General features: G+C 49.8%; 1 protein-coding gene across 2 annotated transcripts in view; it reads left to right on the top strand.

Moving 5' to 3' along the window:
* Window positions 1–8,421, top strand: part of CRYBA4 (crystallin beta A4) — a 28,303-nt gene extending 19,882 nt beyond the window's left edge. Inside the window, exons 2-8 of one of the 2 annotated variants that reach the window (XM_077874159.1) lie at window positions 1,449–1,569; window positions 1,704–1,820; window positions 2,423–2,473; window positions 3,119–3,237; window positions 4,965–5,106; window positions 6,350–6,492; window positions 8,076–8,421. In XM_077874159.1, the coding sequence (XP_077730285.1) occupies window positions 2,435–2,473; window positions 3,119–3,237; window positions 4,965–5,106; window positions 6,350–6,492; window positions 8,076–8,223 (591 nt within the window). In that variant the 5' untranslated portion in view covers window positions 1,449–1,569; window positions 1,704–1,820; window positions 2,423–2,434 and the 3' untranslated portion in view covers window positions 8,224–8,421. The remainder of the gene's footprint in view (window positions 1–1,448; window positions 1,570–1,703; window positions 1,821–2,422; window positions 2,474–3,118; window positions 3,238–4,964; window positions 5,107–6,349; window positions 6,493–8,075) is intronic. The other variant, XM_077874158.1, reaches the window with a different exon arrangement.
* Window positions 8,422–18,586: the final 10,165 nt, after the last annotated feature.

Consider the following 18,586-nt stretch of genomic DNA (forward strand, 5'->3'; position numbering starts at 1 on the left):
GAAGATCTACTGTCTTAGCAACATTCAAATATATGATGTAGTGTTATTAGGTATAATGGCCATGCTGTGTGCTAGATCCCCAAACTTCCTAATCTGATAACTGGGAGTTTATCCCCTGTGAGCAACATCTCCCCATTTCCCCCACCCCCCAGCCCCTGGAACCTCATTTTACTCTCTGTTTCTGAGTTCGTCTTTCATAGATCTCATATATCAGCCATATAGGGTACTTGTCCTTCTCTGTATGACATGGTTAACTTAGCATAATTGCTCCCGAGGTCCACCTGTGTTACTGCAAATGGCGGAATTTTCTTTTTTCTCATGGCTAATATATATATATATATGCCTCCATTCATTATGGACACGAGGTTTGCCCCATATTTTGGCTATTGTGAATAACACTGCAAGAACCATGGAGTCGCAGATATCCTAAGGGTAATCATTTTTATTATTAGCAATGATGATGACAATGAAGAGGCACATAATGCTTTCTGCGTTTCAGGAGCTGTTCGGAACAGAAAGTGCTTTTCGTGTGTAATTCACGTTTACCCTCACAATACCCTAATCTCTTTGGCTAAGCCCTATTTATTTATTTATTTTTATATCCATTTTATACACGAGGAAACTGAGGCTCAGAGAGATTAAGTAATACGCTCGAGGTTCCCAGCCAGCAAAGTGGGATGCAGACCCAGGCCGCCTGGCCCCAGAGGTTGCACTCCCAGCCTTTTATCTTCATGGTAGCCCTTCATCACAGTCGTGCGTGTAACCAGCCCAGGAGGGAGCCCATGTTGTGATGTTACAGGCCAAGAGCTGAGATCAGACATCTTCCAGGTCACCCAGATGTCAAGAGGCAAGGCTGGCTTCCACCCAGCGTGGTCTTGTTTCCAGCCAGACTCTTTGCTATGTCGTGAGAGGCCCCTCTTGGGTCAACCCGGGGGGGAGGAGCATAGGGAGAGGCTACTCAAAGTGAGTTGTACAAACCCTGGATATCTGACAGATGTGCGACTGTTTGCACAGCTTGTTCACACCTACCAGCTCCTTTATTCTGCCGACAGAGCCATCTGGACTCCTTTTTGAACTCTGTGGGTCCTGGAGACCCTGGCTCAGCCCACCTTTCTTGCCTGGCTCCCTCTTTCAGGGTCCCCAAACTCCAGCCCCATTGGCCTACCAGCTGTTTCTCATACATATGCCCCAAAAGTTCCCACCTCTGCAATTTTGCTTAGGAAAAGCATCCCTTGTATCTCACTCTGTACAACTCCTCCTTGCCCTTTGGAGGCTGGTTTAAATGGCACCTCCAATATGAAGCCTACCTTGATTGTCCCTGCTAGAAGAGGAAGGCCTGTGGAAGGAGGAAATGTATAGGCATTTGTGGAATGTTTTCTCTGTGCCAGGCATGTTACATAACCTCACAACAACTCCGTGATGTAGTTTATTCTTGTCCTGTTTTATAGGCAAAAATTGGGGAGAAAAGACCTGCTCCAGGTCACACAGCTAGGAAGGGTGAAGTTTTTGGATTCCTTGTCCAGTGCTCATTCTCCTGCTCCAATTGGAAGTACCCCAGAGCGGATTAAGGTAGAAATTCCCCTTCTTTTCTTCTTCATGGCTGATCCCTGAGTGAGGCCACCTGACCCTTTCCCTTCCCGCTGAAGCCAACGCTGCTGACACCTCTCCATTGGGACTTCAGCCAGGACTGGCTTTTGTTTCAGCTGCTTGTATGCTGAGTCGGAGCTTTGTCTCCCGGGGGCCCTCTCCCCTCCCTGCCTATAAGAGCCTGACCTCGGCTGGTCCCAGCATGTTCTGGCATATTCTCTGGGTCCGTCTTGGTAAGTCCCAGGCTTGGAGAAGGGGTGGGTTCCACGCTCTGAGCGAGCATCGTGGGAGGTGGGGAGACCAGGTCTCCAGTCCTGAGGATGTCACTGTGCCATCCTGAATGTCATCCTCACCCTTACCAAGGTCAGGTCCCCAACGTCAAGACCAATACCTGTCACCCCCATTTAAGAACAAGATTATTCCTATAGTCCTGTTGCCTCAAATGCCACCATTAGAGTCACTTCGTTGTGTCTGGTGCTGTCTTGGGGAGGCTCTCTTAAACTTAGCACCCTGGCACCTGCTAGGGTGATCCAGCCCACTGGCAGTCACAGAACTTTTCCCATAGTGAGCAGATAAATTAAGACAGAGTGGGGCTCAGAGGCAATGGGACCCAGAATGGGTAAGTTTTGAGATGGTGTATAGGCTGAGAGTAAGGGAGACGACATTAGTCACTGAGCGAAGGTCACAGATGGAGAAGAAGAAGAATGGACCAAAGCTACACTTTCTCCTAGCCTGGTCCTATCTGGATCCCATCTGGATCCCAAACTAGACTTTATCATCCAGAAGGAGAGCAGACAATCAGGGTGGAAGGCTATCACGTTCTTCTCTCATGTAGGGAGCTGGCAACATGACCCTGCAGTGCACCAAGTCCGCAGGACACTGGAAGGTAGGAAGAGGCATGGGGTGGTGTCTGAGGAGTGAGGGGGCGGGTGTAGAGGTCCAACCCATGTCCAGGGGACCCCCTCAATCTTCCTCCATTGAAGCCCCACCTCACTCTGGGGGGCATGTGATGAGGGCCCGTTTTGCCGAGGATGCATTCGAGGCTCAGAAAGAGGAAGGGACTTGCCCAAGGTATCAATTTGAACTTGGGTCTCCTGGTCCCCAGATTTAACCATCTACACTCTGGCAGAGATGGCAAACTGCTGATTGCACACAGTGTATGGGTGTGGTTTCTTTGGCCCCCTCTGTGTTAAAAATAATTTGTTTCCCTGAATTTATCATCAGCTTATAAAAACCTGGAGGGTCCACAGAAACGTCCATATATAGCAATTGTCTTGAGAAATCAGAAAATCTGGCTGGCATTCCCAGGTGGCAAAAATAGGTGGCGCTGAGCAGAAATCACCCATTTGTGGAATCTGTGCTTTGCATTTCCAGCCCTCCCCCATCCTTACCTACCTGGCCCCTGGGGGCATCCGAGTTTGCAGTCCTTACTGTACCTGCCCTGCCCCACCCTTAGTCCTGGGGTGAGGTCCTAATCCCTCATCCCCCACAGGACTCTAATGCTGGTCTCCACCTTTTGTTTCTGTCACAGATTGTGGTTTGGGATGAGGAGGGTTTCCAGGGCCGGAGGCATGAGTTTACTGCAGAGTGCCCCAGTGTGCTGGAGCTTGGCTTTGAGACTGTGCGATCTTTGAAAGTGCTGAGTGGAGCGTGAGTCTGGGGGGCGCGGTGGGGGGGGGGGGGCGAGAATTTGAGTTGGGGTGGGGCTGGGAGACAGGGAGGGATCTAGAAAGAGGTGTTCTAGGCCCTAACTTTTCAGGCTCTAACTGTACCAGTGTGACCTTCCTTGGGTCTGAAGTGCTACGGAGTGTGCGAGACAGTAGTGTAAGGTTAAGCAGGTTGTGCACTGCCCAAATGTAGAAAGCATCATTCACACAGATCCTGCCTGCTGGATGAGGCGGGCTTGTAGGGGGCAGACCTTTAAAATCTATTGTTGGGTCTGAAAGGCCCCTCTTTGAAAGCAAAAATAGAAGATAAAAAAATAGATATAGTAAAAAATAATGCTATTTATCTTCAGTTGAATGTTGTTGCTGGAGGCTCTGGGATGAGATAAGCTGTGTTAAAAGAAAAAAAGAAAGAGAGAGAGATTAACGAAATGTGAAACTGTAATGACACACTAACATCACACCGAGACTTCTAGATCAGCACCTCTCTGTAGAACTTTCTGCAATGGTGAAAATGTTGTTCCTCTGCACTATCTGATTTGGATCCCTGGTCACATGTAGCCTTTGAGGACTAGAAATGTAGCCGGTGCATCTAAAGAACTGAATTTTTACTTTAGTTTTATTTTATGTGAGTTTAAATTTAATTAGCTACAGGTGGCCAGTGGCTACTGCACGGGATAGAAATTTTTAGAAGTTTGGGAAGTAGCTTGAAAGAAGATCCACGTGATCTGGAGTCACTTTATACTGTGCCTGTGAGTGCCACTAAGGTCATCTTGGGTGGTACTTATGCACCTCACACCCCGGGGGAGAATCTGTTTTAGCTTCGGCTTTGTGTGGGCGGGGAACTGGGGATCAGAGGGGAGCAGTGACCTGTCCAGGGATATGTCCAGCAAATTGACAGATCCTTCCTGGAAGGAGAAAATATGCTCAGCTTTATTACTCATATAGGACAGTCTGCTACGTAGCAAAGGCAAGGCCATCATGGTGGTAGTGTCGCTTGTCCCACAGAGTCGCTTGTCCCACAGGAGGACACCAAGAGGTGCCAGCTGACAGCAGGAGTGGTGAGCCCCCTGCTGTTGAGGAGCTCTCCGTGCTTCAGCTGTGGCTCCTGCTGGACGCCCTCCCCCAGGGTGTGGGGTGGGGGAGGTCCCATATCTCCAGGGAATCAGGGAGGGGATGAGTTACTGTCTCATGGCAGCCTCCCTCAAGGAAGGGAGGTAGGTGAGAGGGTCCTGTGGCTGCTCCTCACCAGACTGCCTGTCCTCCCACATTCCTGGAGGATCACGAGGAATCCCGCTGAGGCTTAGGTCAGCCTGCCATCAAGCCTTGTCTGTGTGACCTAGAGGACCTCGTGCAAGATGGCCAGGCACCTGCCCGGAGCAGTTCCCCTACCCACGGGGCCTACAGCAAGGCGGTGAACTACACACGGTCTGGGCTGGGTTTCTCCAGCTCGGCATGGTGGGTTTGATGCTGGATGATTCTGTGATGGGGGCCTGTCCTGCGCTTTCAGGATGTTCAGCAGCATCTGTAGCCTCTACTTGCTAAGTGCCAGTTGCAAACAACCTCTCCTCCCTCCTCCCAGTGTGACAACTAAAAATGCCCCTAGACATTGGTTAAATGTCTCCTCAGTGGTAACTCCTAAGTGATAACCATTGATCTGGGACTCGGAACGTGGGTCTCTTACCCCTTGCACTCTCTACCCCCTGTCCGCAGGTGGGTAGGCTTTGAGCATGCTGGCTTCCAAGGGCAGCAGTACGTGCTGGAGCGGGGCGAGTACCCGTCCTGGGACGCCTGGAGTGGAAACACAGCCTACCCCGCCGACAGGCTCACCTCCTTCCGACCGGTGGCTTGTGCTGTGAGTCCTTGCCACCACCTTGTCCCAGGAAGGCCTGAGCCGCTCCAGTGGGATTTGGGAACCGATCGTCCCAGAGTTCAAATCCTCATGTCACTTCTTCAAGCCATGTGACGTCTCCTCTCCGAGCCTTGGTCTCTTCATCTTGAAATGGGGCCATGTCATGGGGAAGGCTCTGGACGAGATCACCGCACACATTGTGACCTTCATGGCTTCGGTTATGATATGAGCCCCTGTGTGTTTCACGTCCTTCTTTTCATGACATGGGGATCCTGGAGAAGCTGGGTGCCAGGGGTGGCAAGACAAGGTGGGGAGGAAGGTTCTATTTCTTCTCCCTGATTCATTATCAGTGTTCCTGATTTTATACTCCAGCTACTGTCTATGGAGTATGGGTGGAGGTGGGCATTATTATCTCCATCTAACAGATGGAAGAGCTGAGGCTTGAAAAGATGTGAGTTTTTTTTCTTCAAAAGCAACTTTCATTATTTTATTTTTTATTTTTTTATTTTTTAAACATTTTATTTATTCATTCATAGAGACACACAGAGAGAGAGGCAGAGACACAGGCAGAGGGAGAAGCAGGCTCCATGCAGGGAGCCCGATGTGGGACTCAATCCGGGATCAGGCCCTGGACTGAAGGTGGCACTAAACCGCTGAGCCACCTGGGCTGCTCACAACTTTCATTACTTTACAAATCACACAAGGCACATATATTTATCATCCAAAGTTCAGAAAGAAACCTGATATGTTAGAGGAAGAAGTCATACTCACATGTCTGAGACAGAAGCCCAGTCTTAACAGTGCCGGAGACTTCCTTTGGTCTTGTTTGTTATCAACAGATTCAATCTATACCAATTGTTTTTTTTTTTTTTTTAAGATTTTATTTATTTATCATGAGAGAGAGAGAGAGAGAGAGAGAATGGCAGGGATACAGGCAGAGGGAGAAGCAGGCTCCCTGCAGGGAGCCCGATGCGGGACTCGATACCAGGACTCTGGGACCCGCCCTGAGCCAGAGACAGACGCTCCATAGCTGAGCCACCCAGGGGTCCCCATGGTTATTTTCTTTGTATACATTTCTGGATGGACAAGTGGTATATACCTTTTGTAAGGTTTCTGTAACCTCATTACCCTTCCAAAAGATTTTGTAAGGAAGGCTGATTTGTGGGGACAGGGGCAGGGGTGTCAGCAGAGGCTCCTGGGTTCTCGGCTGGGCTTCTGGTGGTCCGACCGTTTCTTCTTCCTACAGAACCACCGTGACTCGAGGCTGACCATCTTCGAGCAAGAGAACTTTCTGGGCAAGAAAGGCGAGCTGAGTGACGACTACCCCTCCCTCCAGGCCATGGGCTGGGATGGCAATGAAGTGGGCTCCTTCCACGTCCACTCGGGGGCGTAAGTGAATCTGAGGCTCTGCCTGGAAGAGAAGGAGAGGCTGTTGGGGGTGAGGTGTGTGTGTGGGGGATATGTTCTGTGAAAACTGTGTGCTGGGGACTTTGGGGTGCTGGTGCCCACATTCCAGAGGAGGACACTGAGGCACAGAAAGGTATAAGGTAAGAATATGTGGGATCTCAAGTGGCAGACTTCCATACCAAACTGATATTATGCCCAAAGGATACTGATTGACCCTTGTCATTAGCTTCAGCCACAGCTGGATCCAGGTGCTACGGCAGGGTTCTGTCTTGCCTCATTGTGGCTAAATTCTCAGGCAAGCTCTTCCCAAGCAAAGGCCACACGGCAGCTTCATTCTTACCCCAGCCAGCCCCAGGGAAAGAGAGCGTCTTTTTCTCACTGATTCCACCAAAGGTTCCAGGAAAGGCTCTCATTGGCCCAACTTGGGTCATGTACTCAACTCTGAACCAATCGTCATGAGCAAGAAGGGGGTGGTCTGATTGGCTAGGGTTGGTCACATGCTCATTGCCAGGACTTGGAGGGGTGGCAGGGGGTCTCTCCCCAGAAGTGGGGAGAATGGATGCCCAGCCCTTAAGAAATAGGTGTGGCTCAAACATCCTGCTCCAAGTCTACCAGCTGCTAGGTGACTGAATCCAGCTTCAAACCCTGGAATGACTGACCCTTCTCACTCTTTCCCCAGGGGCTGGCAGGTGAAGGCCAAGATGTGAGGTCTTCATTTAGGGAGGACATTACAACCACCTTCTTGGAGTACCCTTAGGCTCCTGGCAGGGGTGAAGGTGAAGGTGGCAGGGTTTTTTTGTTTGTTTAACAGTTTTCCTTTTTTTAACCATCAGAAAATCTAGTTGTTCCAAAGTAGGATGGGCCTCTTGTGATTCCTGAATCCACTTCCCCCTTATAGAAGGGGTAATGGAAGCTCAGAAAGTGAGACACCAATTCTTGTCCAATCCTGAGCAATGTAGGGGGTCAATGAGTGGAAAGAACAATAGCCTTTGCCTTGGAAGGGCTTCTGGCTAAGGGAAGAGGGGAAGGAATAAAATTCCACACTCCCTCCTTCCATCCTTCCTCCCTCCCATCCTTCTTTCCCTCGTCCCTTCCTTCTTTAACTATTATTAGCCCCTCTTCTGTGCCGGGCATTGCACTATGCACAAGAGATCCCAATGAACCAGACACACACAGCCGTACACCAGGAGCTTACCTGCTGGTGGAGGAGACGGACATTTTACAAGTAATCTGATACTTGTCTAATTATATGAGAACTACAGAGGACCAGAAAGGGACAGTGGCCTGAATTGGAGAACCAGCCCTCAAAACAAGCTGAAACCTGACTGATAATTATAACTTGGCTAGGCGCCAGGCTAAGAATGGCTGGAATGGTGTTCTTGGCAGAGGGAACAGCATGATCAAAGGCCCAGTGGTGGGGAGAGCAGAGCACATTCCAGGCAGTGAAGGAAGCCTGGGATGGCTGGAATGTGTATGCAGCATGGGAGCCTTTGCCCCCCACCCCCCCATTTGGTCCCCTCGCTGATGCCTCTTTAGGGTAACGGTCTGCCTCTTCTGTTCCCCAGCTGGGTTTGCTCCCAGTTCCCTGGCTACCGAGGCTTTCAGTACGTGCTGGAGTGTGATCACCACTCAGGCGACTACAAGCATTTCCGAGAGTGGGGCTCTCACGCCCAGACCTTCCAGGTGCAGAGCGTCCGCAGGATCCAGCAGTGAGCAGGGGGCCCGGCGGTGGCGGCGGCAACGAGGAGCAGATGTGTGCTTGTCTGGACGGAGGACCTGTGGCGGTTCTTCTGTGCACCCTCCTCTGCCTCCCCCTGTGGCCCCTGTGAGCCCAGCACCCATGTGAGCCAGTTCATGCACAGTCAGCACGAAACAAAAAAAAAGTAATAAAAAAAAGAAGATCTAGCGCTAGTTTGTGTTTTTTCAATTTTATTCATCCGCTCAAGCAACCTCGGTTTTTCCACTTTATTGATTTGCTCGCTCATTTGTCTGTGTCCAGTTCGCTCCATTGTACTCCTACCATCACCATTTCCTTGCTTCTGTGTACTCTGGGTTTCCTTTATTCTTAATTTTTCTAGTTTGGGAGGGTAGACCCTTGGGTCATTCATTTTAGACGCTGCACTTCTAAATGACCGGAGAGTCATTGTAGAGCTATTAATTTCCCTGTGAGCACAGCTTTAGCTGCTTCCCCCACATTTGAATTGTTCAGTCTGATATTTCCCAGTTTTCCCCTGTGAATTCTTCTTTGGCCCATGGGTTCTTTAATGGTATGTTATCTTTTGGGATTTTTGAGATATTTTATTGTCATTGATTTGTTCTTAGTCCGTTGTGGACAGAGAACACATTCTGTCGGATTTCAATACTCACGCTCGCTTTCGGCAGCACCTATACTAAAATTGGAACAATGTAAGATTTCAATACTCTGGAGTCCAGACTTAATTTATAGCTCAGCAGATGGGCTATTTTTGATAGACTTGGTTGCCCACTTGAAAACTGTTTATTTATTTATTAAAGATTTTATTTATTTATTCATAGACACAGAGAGAGAGGCAGAGACACAGGCAGAGGGAGAAGCAGGCTCCATGCAGGGAGCCCGATGTGGGACTCGATCCCGGGTCTCCAGGATCACACCCCAGGCTGCAGGTGGCGCCAAACCGCTGCACCACCGGGGCTGCCCTGAAAACTGTTTAAATTTTGAAGTTGTCGGTTGTGGTGTTCTGTCAACAGTTGTGGTGTGTGTCGGTTGTGGTGTCCTCACTTAGGCCAAGTTGAGGTTGGCTAGTGTTTTTGGCAAGTGTGGGTTAGATTTTTCTACATTTTTGCTGACTTTTTAAAAAAGATTTTATTTATTTATTTATTCATGAGAGACACATAGAGAGAGGCAGAGACATAGGTAGAGGGAGAAGCAGGCTCCCCGTGGGGAGCCCCATGCAGGACTCAATCCCAGACCCAAGGATCATGACCTGAGCCGAAGGTAGACACTCAACCACTGAGCCACCCAGGTGCTCTCTGCTGATTTTTTTTTGAACCTCAATTTTTAAAAAAGATTTTATTATTTATTTAAGAGAGACACACACGCACAGATAGTGAGGGATAGCAGGAAGGAGAGGGAGGAGCGGAGCTTGATCCTAGGACCCCTGGATCATGACCTGAGCCGAAGGCAGATGCTTAACCGACTGAGCCACCCAGGTGCTCCTAAACTTAAATTTTTAACCAATCACTGAGAGAGGGTTCTTAGTATCTCCTACTATATAACCTGGGTTTATCTGTTTCTCCTTTTAGTTTTAAGCATTTTTGCTTCTTGATTTTTTTTTTCTTTCTTCCAGAATGTTGATACTCTATTATTAGGTGCACTTACACCCAACATGGGCTTGAACTCATGACCCTGAGATCAAGAGTCACATGCTCTACCTCTACCGACTGAGCTAGCCAGGCACTCCTAGGTGCACTTCTATTGCCGATTGCTGTCTTCCTGCAAAATTGTTCCTAATTTGTGTTTTTAAAAGCCATGTGCAAAAGGAAGCAGTTCTCTCCCCTAGCAAAATTTCTCACATTCCTTTTGTCTTTACCCGTTTGGTTCTCACACACTACCGTGGAGTCTCATTTAACATCTTCTACCCTCTAAAGGAGGTCTTTAAAACAAATAAATGAATTCCCAATCCACTTGCAGCCGGAATGGGGAGATCCGGCCTAGCTCACGCGCTCTCCCCACCCCCAGGGTTCTTTATTATGTAGATTGCCTTAACTTCATAAGGCTTCTGGCCCTTTTTCCAGACTGTCTTCCTCTGCTGTAAGTAAGTGGGACAGAGACCGGACAGGGTGGGGTCTGAGCAGGCTGCTGGAAAAGATAACATTATCTGGCTCAGGAAGGGGAGGGATGTATCTGGAACATTTGCTCTTGAGTAATTCTTAACCTCTCATTGGTTAGCATCCCATGCATTCAGACGATCATTTTCCTGGGACCCTCTGTGCACCGGGCCCGCCCTGGGAAGTAGTAAACAAGACACTTTAAGTACTTTCTCTCACCAGGCTGGATGGGGAAGTAGGGCAAGTCTATGGTGGGTCCCAATATCCTGTGATACTGGGGGAAACATCCAGGACTGTGTGGCTGGGGTGGGGGCAGATGAGAAGAGAGGGATGGGGGAGGCAGACGGTCCTTGGTGCTTATCTCTATGACCACGTCTTCTCTGAACTTGATCCCTGAGTGTCCAACTGTCTCCCTTACACCTCCCTGTGGATGTCTGTCTAATGCACATCTCAAACAGAACCCATCAACACGGAAGCTACACTTTTCCAGCTGTTCAGGCCAAACCTGAGGAATAATCCATAACATTTCTCTTTCTCTCTCACTCTGTAATCCCATCCACCGGCAAATCCTACAGGCTGGACTTTCAGGAGGTACCAGAATCCAATCGCTAATTACCACCCCCACTGGTCCAAGCCACTCTGTCCTCTCCTCCTTGTGGTGCCACTGCTCCCACCTTTGCCCACAAGCTACCTGTTCTCTGCCCTGGCAGCCAGGTGGTTAGTCCTGTTGAAAATGGAAGGCAGGGATCTCTGGCGCAGCGGTTTGGCGCCTGCCTTTGGCCCAGGGCGCGATCCTGGAGACCCGGGATCGAATCCCATGTTGGGCTCCCGGTGCATGGAGCCTGCTTCTCCCTCTGCCTGTGTCTCTGCCTCTCTCTCTCTCTCTCTCTCTCTCTCTCTGTGACTATCATAAATAAATAAAAATTAAAAAAAAAAAAAAGAAAATGGAAGGCAGATCTTGTCACCCCCTTGCTCAAACCCTCTCACACTTCCCACCCCACTCCTAAGAACGAAACAAAACAGATCGGAACACAGCAACACTTTAGTAGTTCTCTCTGAGAGACTGGCCATCACCTGCCTCTCCCGTGGCCTCCCTGACCTCATGTCCCTCTGGGGAGTCTTCACCGAACATGCCGAGTGCATTGGCTTGCTCTTTGCCAAAACAAAACACCACACAGACTAGGGGAGCTTAAGCGACAGATACAGATTTCTTACAGTCCCGGGGACTAAAGTCCAAGTTCCAGGTGCCATCAGACTTCATTTCTGGTGAGGCTTCTCTCCTTGGCTTGCAGATGGCTTCCACCTCTCTGTCTCCATGCGACCCACTCCTCTGTGTGTGCACCCCTGGGGGGCCCTTCCTTTGCTTGTAAGTACCCAGTCCTACTGGGTTAGGGCTACACCCCAATGGCCTAATTTAAGGATCTCTGTGAAGACCTTTTCTCCCAATTTGGTTACTTCTGAGGGGTTGAAACTTCAACATATGAATTTGGGGGGGAAGCATGTCAGTCCACAATACCAGGTTTATTCCCCCGCAAAGCTAAGGGTTTTGTTTTGTTTTTGGTTCTTGCTGTTCTTTTGGATATTTTCCACCAAACCCTCCTCACCTAGAGTCAAAGGCTCATAGGCTGTCAGAGTTGGAAGGAACCTTCTGGATCAAATCTAGTGTTCACCACCTTTTCTTAATTACTGTCCTCCTTGCTCCAGAAGTCTTTTCAGACATTCTTTTGCTGATTGTCACCCCCCTGTGAAATTTTAATACAGCTTTATATTACGACTTAATACAAAATTTTATTATGAATTAGATTACGATTTCATACAAAATAGTAGTACAAATTATATGACGATTTAATACAAAAGTATATTACAATTTTAATGTAACAGGTATGTGTGTGTGTCCTATATGTGAATCTGTGCTTTATTTATTTATTTTTTAAGATTTTATTTATTGGGCAGCCCCGGTGGCGCAGCGGTTTAGCGCTGCCTGCAGCCCAGGGCGTGATCCTGGACACCCTGGATCGAGTCCCACGTCAGGCTCTCTGCATGGAGCCTGCTTCTCTCTCTGCCTGTGTCTCTGCCTCTCTCTGGTCGCTCATGAATAAATAAATAAAATCTTTTTTTTAAGATTTTATTTATTTATTCATAGAGACACACAGAGAGAGAGAGAGGCAGAGACACAGGCAGAGGGAGAAGCAGGCTCCATGCAGGGAGCCCGACCTGGGACTCCATCCCGCGTCTCCAGAGCCAAAGGCAGCGCTAAACCACTGAGTCACTGGGGCTGCCCGAATCTGTGCTTTATACATAAAAAGAATTAAGTTTTTTTTATTCCCTCCCCAAGAACCAATTTTTACCTCCTGGGGGCACTTTTGCTTCCAGGGGGAATGTATAACGGATGGGTTTTAAAGAACAATAATGATGTCAAGAAATTACTATGAAGTTTAAATTATATGACATGAAGAAGGAACCAACATCACATGCACCATTAATATTATCATTATCATCATTATCATGAGGAAGGCATACTACCCCAGGTAAGGGGGCTGGGGGCAGAGATGGGGGGTACCAAAGCACAAGGACAGAGGCATAGAATAATGCCAACAATTTCCACCAACCATTCCTGAGAGCTGGTTCCTGGTACTAACAAAACCTCAGAATCCACCGAGATTGATTTCATTGTCCTCTCCGTAAAATTTCCTCACTTCTATATCTTCTTAATGCCTGTTCCCTAGGACTGACCATGAGACCACTTCCTGGACAGGCTCCTACACCCACAGCAGCACCCACTTCTTCCATAGTCAGTTTCCTAAAGCCCCGTTGAACGGCAGGACACAAACATGCAAACTAATTCATACTAGGTTGTAATTGGCTATCGTGGCTAACTTAACATTTTCCTCTTGTGTTCTCAGGTCACTCCTTCCTTATGCAAGATGGGTCTGCCATGGGCAGCCCAGGTGGCTCAGTGGTTTAGCGCCACCTTTGGCCCAGGGTGGGATCCTGGAGACCCGAGATCGAGTCCCATATCGGGCTTCCTGCATGGAGCCTGCTTCTCCCTCTGCCTGTGTCTCTGCCTCTGTCTGTCTCTCATGAATAAATAAATAAAATCTTAAATGTATTTATTCTCATAAATAAATAAATAAATAAATAAATAAATAAATAAATAAAATAAAACCCATCAGAATCTTGAGGGCCCTAGGCTCAGGGAGGTTAAGCAACTTGCCTGAAGCCATCCAGACTGTAAGAGGATTGAGCTCACTGTGGATGGTGTAAAGTTTAGAGGGAGAATGAAAGAGATCCTGGGCACAAAAAGCATTTATAAATGGCAAGTTGCTAGGTTCCTGTCCTCTCTTACTACTTCAGAAGTAGTCCCTCACACTTTAGTGTGAATAACCGGGGAGCCTCTGGTCTATCAGAGAAGAGTCTTGAATTCCTGGGGGACAAAGCAGGCAATATTTGCTGAGTGAATGAATGAATGAATGAATGGGGGAGGCTCATTAAAATTTGATGGCGGTCCTGTTAAGAACCAGCCGGAGTCAAAGCCAAGAGTGAGACTGGTAACCATAAAAAATAGTACCCCAGATGTGAGATGGCAGCTGGAGTGACAGGCAATAAATGAGACAATTTGTCAGGGGTGATCTTGGGAGGGGAGGAAAGAGCATGAAATTATTTTCTATGTCTTGCCAGGAGACCAATTCTCCTAGGTAATAAAGGCGAGGGAACTTGAATTATTGATGCGATTTGGCCAGCAGCGATGGTAGGCACAGAACGCTCATCATCAAGAACACTGCACCCAGGCAGCAGGACTGACCACAGTGTCCAGAACTGTGGATCCCAAACCCACGTCCTCTGGGCCCAGAGAGTGGAGGGCACTGGTCCAAGACCACACAGCAAGCACTTTCCACGTTACCACTCCTGGAGCTGGCATGGCACAGCGGGGGACAACACATTTGGAGTCATGCACGCCTGCGTCTGAGTCTTGGATCCCAAGTTTATCAGCCAAGGTGACCTTCAGGGTGGTTGGGGGAGGGCTCTTGGCAGGTGAGGCTCTTTGATCCTTCACTCAGTGCCCTCTCTGTCCAGTTCCTTCTCTTGTCCACACTCCCCTTTCTCTACCGTCTCACCGAGCCACTCCCCTGGGAGTGATGGGGTGACAACACATCGCTGGAAACTGTCAACCAGAAAGGAAAGAAGCCACCTAGAATGGAAGAAGGTGAGAAGTGGAAGATCTCACTCCTGTTGGGTGTGTTTGAGGGAGGAGGCCTTGAAGGAGGGAGGCAGGGAGGGGAGGGGTCAGAGGGACATGCTTTCCCCTGCACACCTATTCATCCCCAACAAGGACGAAAGCAGTGCCATGACAGTGACCCAGCCCCTGCCATGGTCTTTGTGGAGAGGAGAAAGAAAAGCATCTACCGAGCTTGCTGGGCACAGAGCCAGGCCCTCACACATCCATCCGGGCAGAGCTCCATGCGCTGGGGTGGCCCTGACTGCCCTGACTGCCAGCCCCGCCTCCCCCACCTGGCCCAGGGAGGAGCCTTGCACCGCCTGCCTGTTCCTACTTCCTGGGGCCTCTGTTTACTGTGCCTTCATTACAGGATTAGTGGAGGGGAAATATCAACCAGGTGAGGGGCCCTTCTTTTCCCTATTGCAAGCTCCTGAATCTTCTGACGGCAAAGCTAGGGGTGGCAGGCCCTTGGGTCCCCACAGTGGCCTCCCAGAGGCTGCAGTCTGCTCTTTCTACCCTCCGGGGACCTTCAACAGTTTCTGGGAGGAGCTTCTAGTTCAGAAAAATCATTCCCTGGGCGCCTGGGTGGCTTAGTGGTTAAGCGTCTGCCTTCAGCTCAGGTTGTGGTCCTGGGGTCCTGGGATCAAGTCCTGCATCGGGCTCCCCTTAGGGAGACTGCTTCTCCCTCTGCCTATGTCTCTGCCTCTCTCTGTATCTCTCATGAATAAATAAATAAAATCTCTAAAAAAGAGAGAGAAAAATCATTCCCCCTCCTTTCTGCACTGAATGGGGCTCGGATCCCAGAGGCCAGAACATGACCCTCGCCTGGTCAAAAATGGTCACCGTGATGGGCCAAGGATGGGCACATGACCCAATTTGAGCCAGGAGAGTCAGCTCTAGAACTTTGGTTGGAACCGTCTGGAAGAAGTTCCCTTGGTGCTGGGCTTGCTAAGATCTGAGATGCGAAGTTGGAACTTGCCACCAAAGCCAGTCTAAGAACAGAAGCAATGGAGGGGAAAGCAGGTGTCAGAAATGGCCAGAGTGAGTCTCACCGGCCTATGACACAGACGTCCCCTGTGCCTTTTATCACAGGGACTAAATAACACTCTCTGCCTGCCTTTTCTTTTTCTTTTTGGCCCAAGTTATTCTAGGATGGGTTTCTGTCATTTACACTTGAAAAGGCCCCAAACTCCTTTACTTCTCCAAACCCAGGGGCCGAAAGGAAGAGGACCTCACCACATCCCCTGCTTGGTGCAAGCTAGGGACTTGGGTTTTCTTTCCGGGAAGGTGGTTCCTTTTTTTCCCCCCTCCCCTATAGCTCAGAAGCTCCTGGCCCCTCACCCACCGGCTATTGTAAGGCTTCAGTGACCAGGCGAGGATCATGTTCTGGCCTCTGGGATCCGATCAAATGTCTTGATCCCTGTCTCAGGCTCCGCTCCCCCCACAGCAGGCATGATTCACCCCTTTGCTCAGATGAGAAGACTGAGGCCTGGAGAGGCACGTTGACATGCACAAGTTTGAGCAGGGAACTGCAAGCAGGGCTGGAATTCCAACCCGGGACGCCTGACTCAATGTCCAGGGTCCTTCCTTCTGTCCCCCTGTGGAGAAGCCTGACACTGACTTCTTCGCTGAGATTCAACCAAAAATCTCGGCCCCATGGGGCTGGGGTCTCAGGCCCTTCCGCCCCCAGGCTGCTGGGGAGCACACCTGGGACTCCCATCCCGGGACCCTCCTCCTGAGACCTGCGCCGCACTGCCACCTGGTGGTGGCTGGTGAGAAGCACACCCTCCCAGTCGCTGTCCGAAGGGGGCTGCTCTGCGGGGGGCAGTGGGTTACACACAGGCGCGCGGGGCACTTTCTGCAAAATGGAGCCCATATTAGATTAGGGGTCCTGATATTCCTTCTCTGCTTTCAGTATCAGCCACGGCCATGTCTCTCTGCCACGTTATTTTTCTCCTTGTAGACCTTGGACACCCACAAAACGAATCACATTCTCTTTTTGCCTAGGCGGCCAGGGTGCTCAGAACCAATGTACAGTCCTCCGGATTATTAGCAACTAGATAAGACCGTGTGACAGGCATTTGGAAGAGGAACTCAATTCCTGGTTCCATGTTCCTTTCTCCGAGACTCACTTTTCTATCTTATTTCATATTCAGTTTTCTGGTCATGCTGAGCTTTATTATAAACCACTTTAACTCCCTCTTTTTTGGGGGAGAAGGGGACAAAGCAAAGTTATACATTCAGAAAGAACTTGCTTACTTTTTGCAAGCTTCAGTTCCCTCCCCTGTAAAGTGCGCACAAGTATCCCTGCCTTGAAGGGTTTTGCTTGGGTTTGAGGAGACGCGCACTCAGTTACTATAAGTGCCTACCCTATTTCCACCCCTCCACCCCCCAGGGCCCTCTGCTCTTGCCTACAGCAAGCCAGGATGCATAAGGGATCCCAAGTAGAGATCACTTTGTCCCCAGTCCCACTCTGTGATCAGCAGGCCAATTGGGTGCCCCAGCTGGAGCCTGGTGTCTGGGGTTCAGCCCCTGGCTGCCTGCTGGAGGACGTTTGGCCTCCAGAATCTCCCACCTCCTGCCTGCAGGCGCCGTGGCATTCCCAGCTGATTTGCAGAGAACCCAGATGCATCTCATAAATAAAGAATGTACTGTTCTGCAGACTGGCTGCGGCATGGCCACGTGGGGGTGGGAAAGTCTGGAATAGACAGGAGCCATGGGAGGCAGGGAGGATCGTATGGGGGCTGCTGGTCAGGGCAGGGCGACCATGAGAACCCGGGGAGCTGTACTGGGAGCAGGGTGGGGAGGCGGCTTTACGTGAGGCCAGGATCTGATGTGGATTGTTGGGACTGCATCTTGGTTTAGACACCCTCTAGCTGTGTTTCTTTAGCCTCAGTCTTCCTTGTCTGTAAAATGGCAATGACATCAATCCGTGGCACCATCGGGCTATTATCACTATTGCTTTTATTTTATTTTTAATTTTTTTTTTAGAGTTTCTACCTATGTATTTATATAAGAGAGAGTAGGGGGAGGAGCAAGGGGAGAGGAAAAGAGGGAGAATCTCAAGCAGACTCCCCACTGAGTGAGGAGCCAGACGCAGGGCTCCATCTCATGACCTGAGCCGAAACCAGCGGACACTTAACCGACTGAGCCACCCAGGCTCCCCATAACTATTGCTTTTATAGCGTTAGGCCAGAACCAAGAACATGGCAAATGCTCCGTGTTATTTGCTCCGAGCTTCCTTAGTGTCTTCCCCAAGACTTTTGTGTGGCTTCTGCTACGGGCAATGAGTGGGGTGGGATGAGGACCACAGGGATGTGAAGGAAACAGGGGGAGGTGCTCAGGGCAACAGGTGCAGGTGTTTGGAGCAAGAAGGCACAGACACAATCATCGCTCACAGGAGGTTACCAAGTGCCTGAAAGGGGGGTGCATTTCTGCGAGCATGTCAGCTTGAAGTGTCTGATTGGCTTATGAAGGAGAAGGTAAACTTTGGAAGACAGAAGGAGCTGGGGACCATGGGGACACCATGATTACACCATCAGCTTGGCTACCCTGGAATAGAGCCCTTGGGTAAGTCACTTTTCTTGCCCCGTCTCTGTTTTCCTATCTACGAGATGGTTATCCAGAACTGCAGTGTTTTAAGCTGCGGTTTAGTTATTCTTTGGACAAACATACACTGCGGGCCTCCTATGTGTTGGACCCTCTGCCAAGCCCCGGTGATGCCACGGTGGCAAAACAGAGCGGTTTTCTCCCACGGGGCATCTCATAGATTGGCTGTGGAATGTGCATGGGTCCCACCGACAAGCAAACAGATCTGTGCAATCCCAAACTGAAATCAGCCCTAAAGGAGAGGGACATGGGTGAGCCAGGGAGTGTGTGTAACTAATGGGCTCGACTTCCACCCAGCGGTCAGAGGAGGCTTCCCAGAGATGATGAGGCCGCCAGGCAGGGCTGGGCTGGGAGGTGTGAGGCCGGAGCAGGAGCCTGGTGAGGGACAAATGCAGAGAGTCGACAGGGGCCAGGCCAAGGTGGGGATCTTGCTTTGCTTCCTGA

This window comes from Canis aureus, chromosome 27 (assembly GCF_053574225.1).
Source record: "Canis aureus isolate CA01 chromosome 27, VMU_Caureus_v.1.0, whole genome shotgun sequence".
NCBI classification, from domain to species: Eukaryota; Metazoa; Chordata; class Mammalia; order Carnivora; family Canidae; genus Canis; species Canis aureus.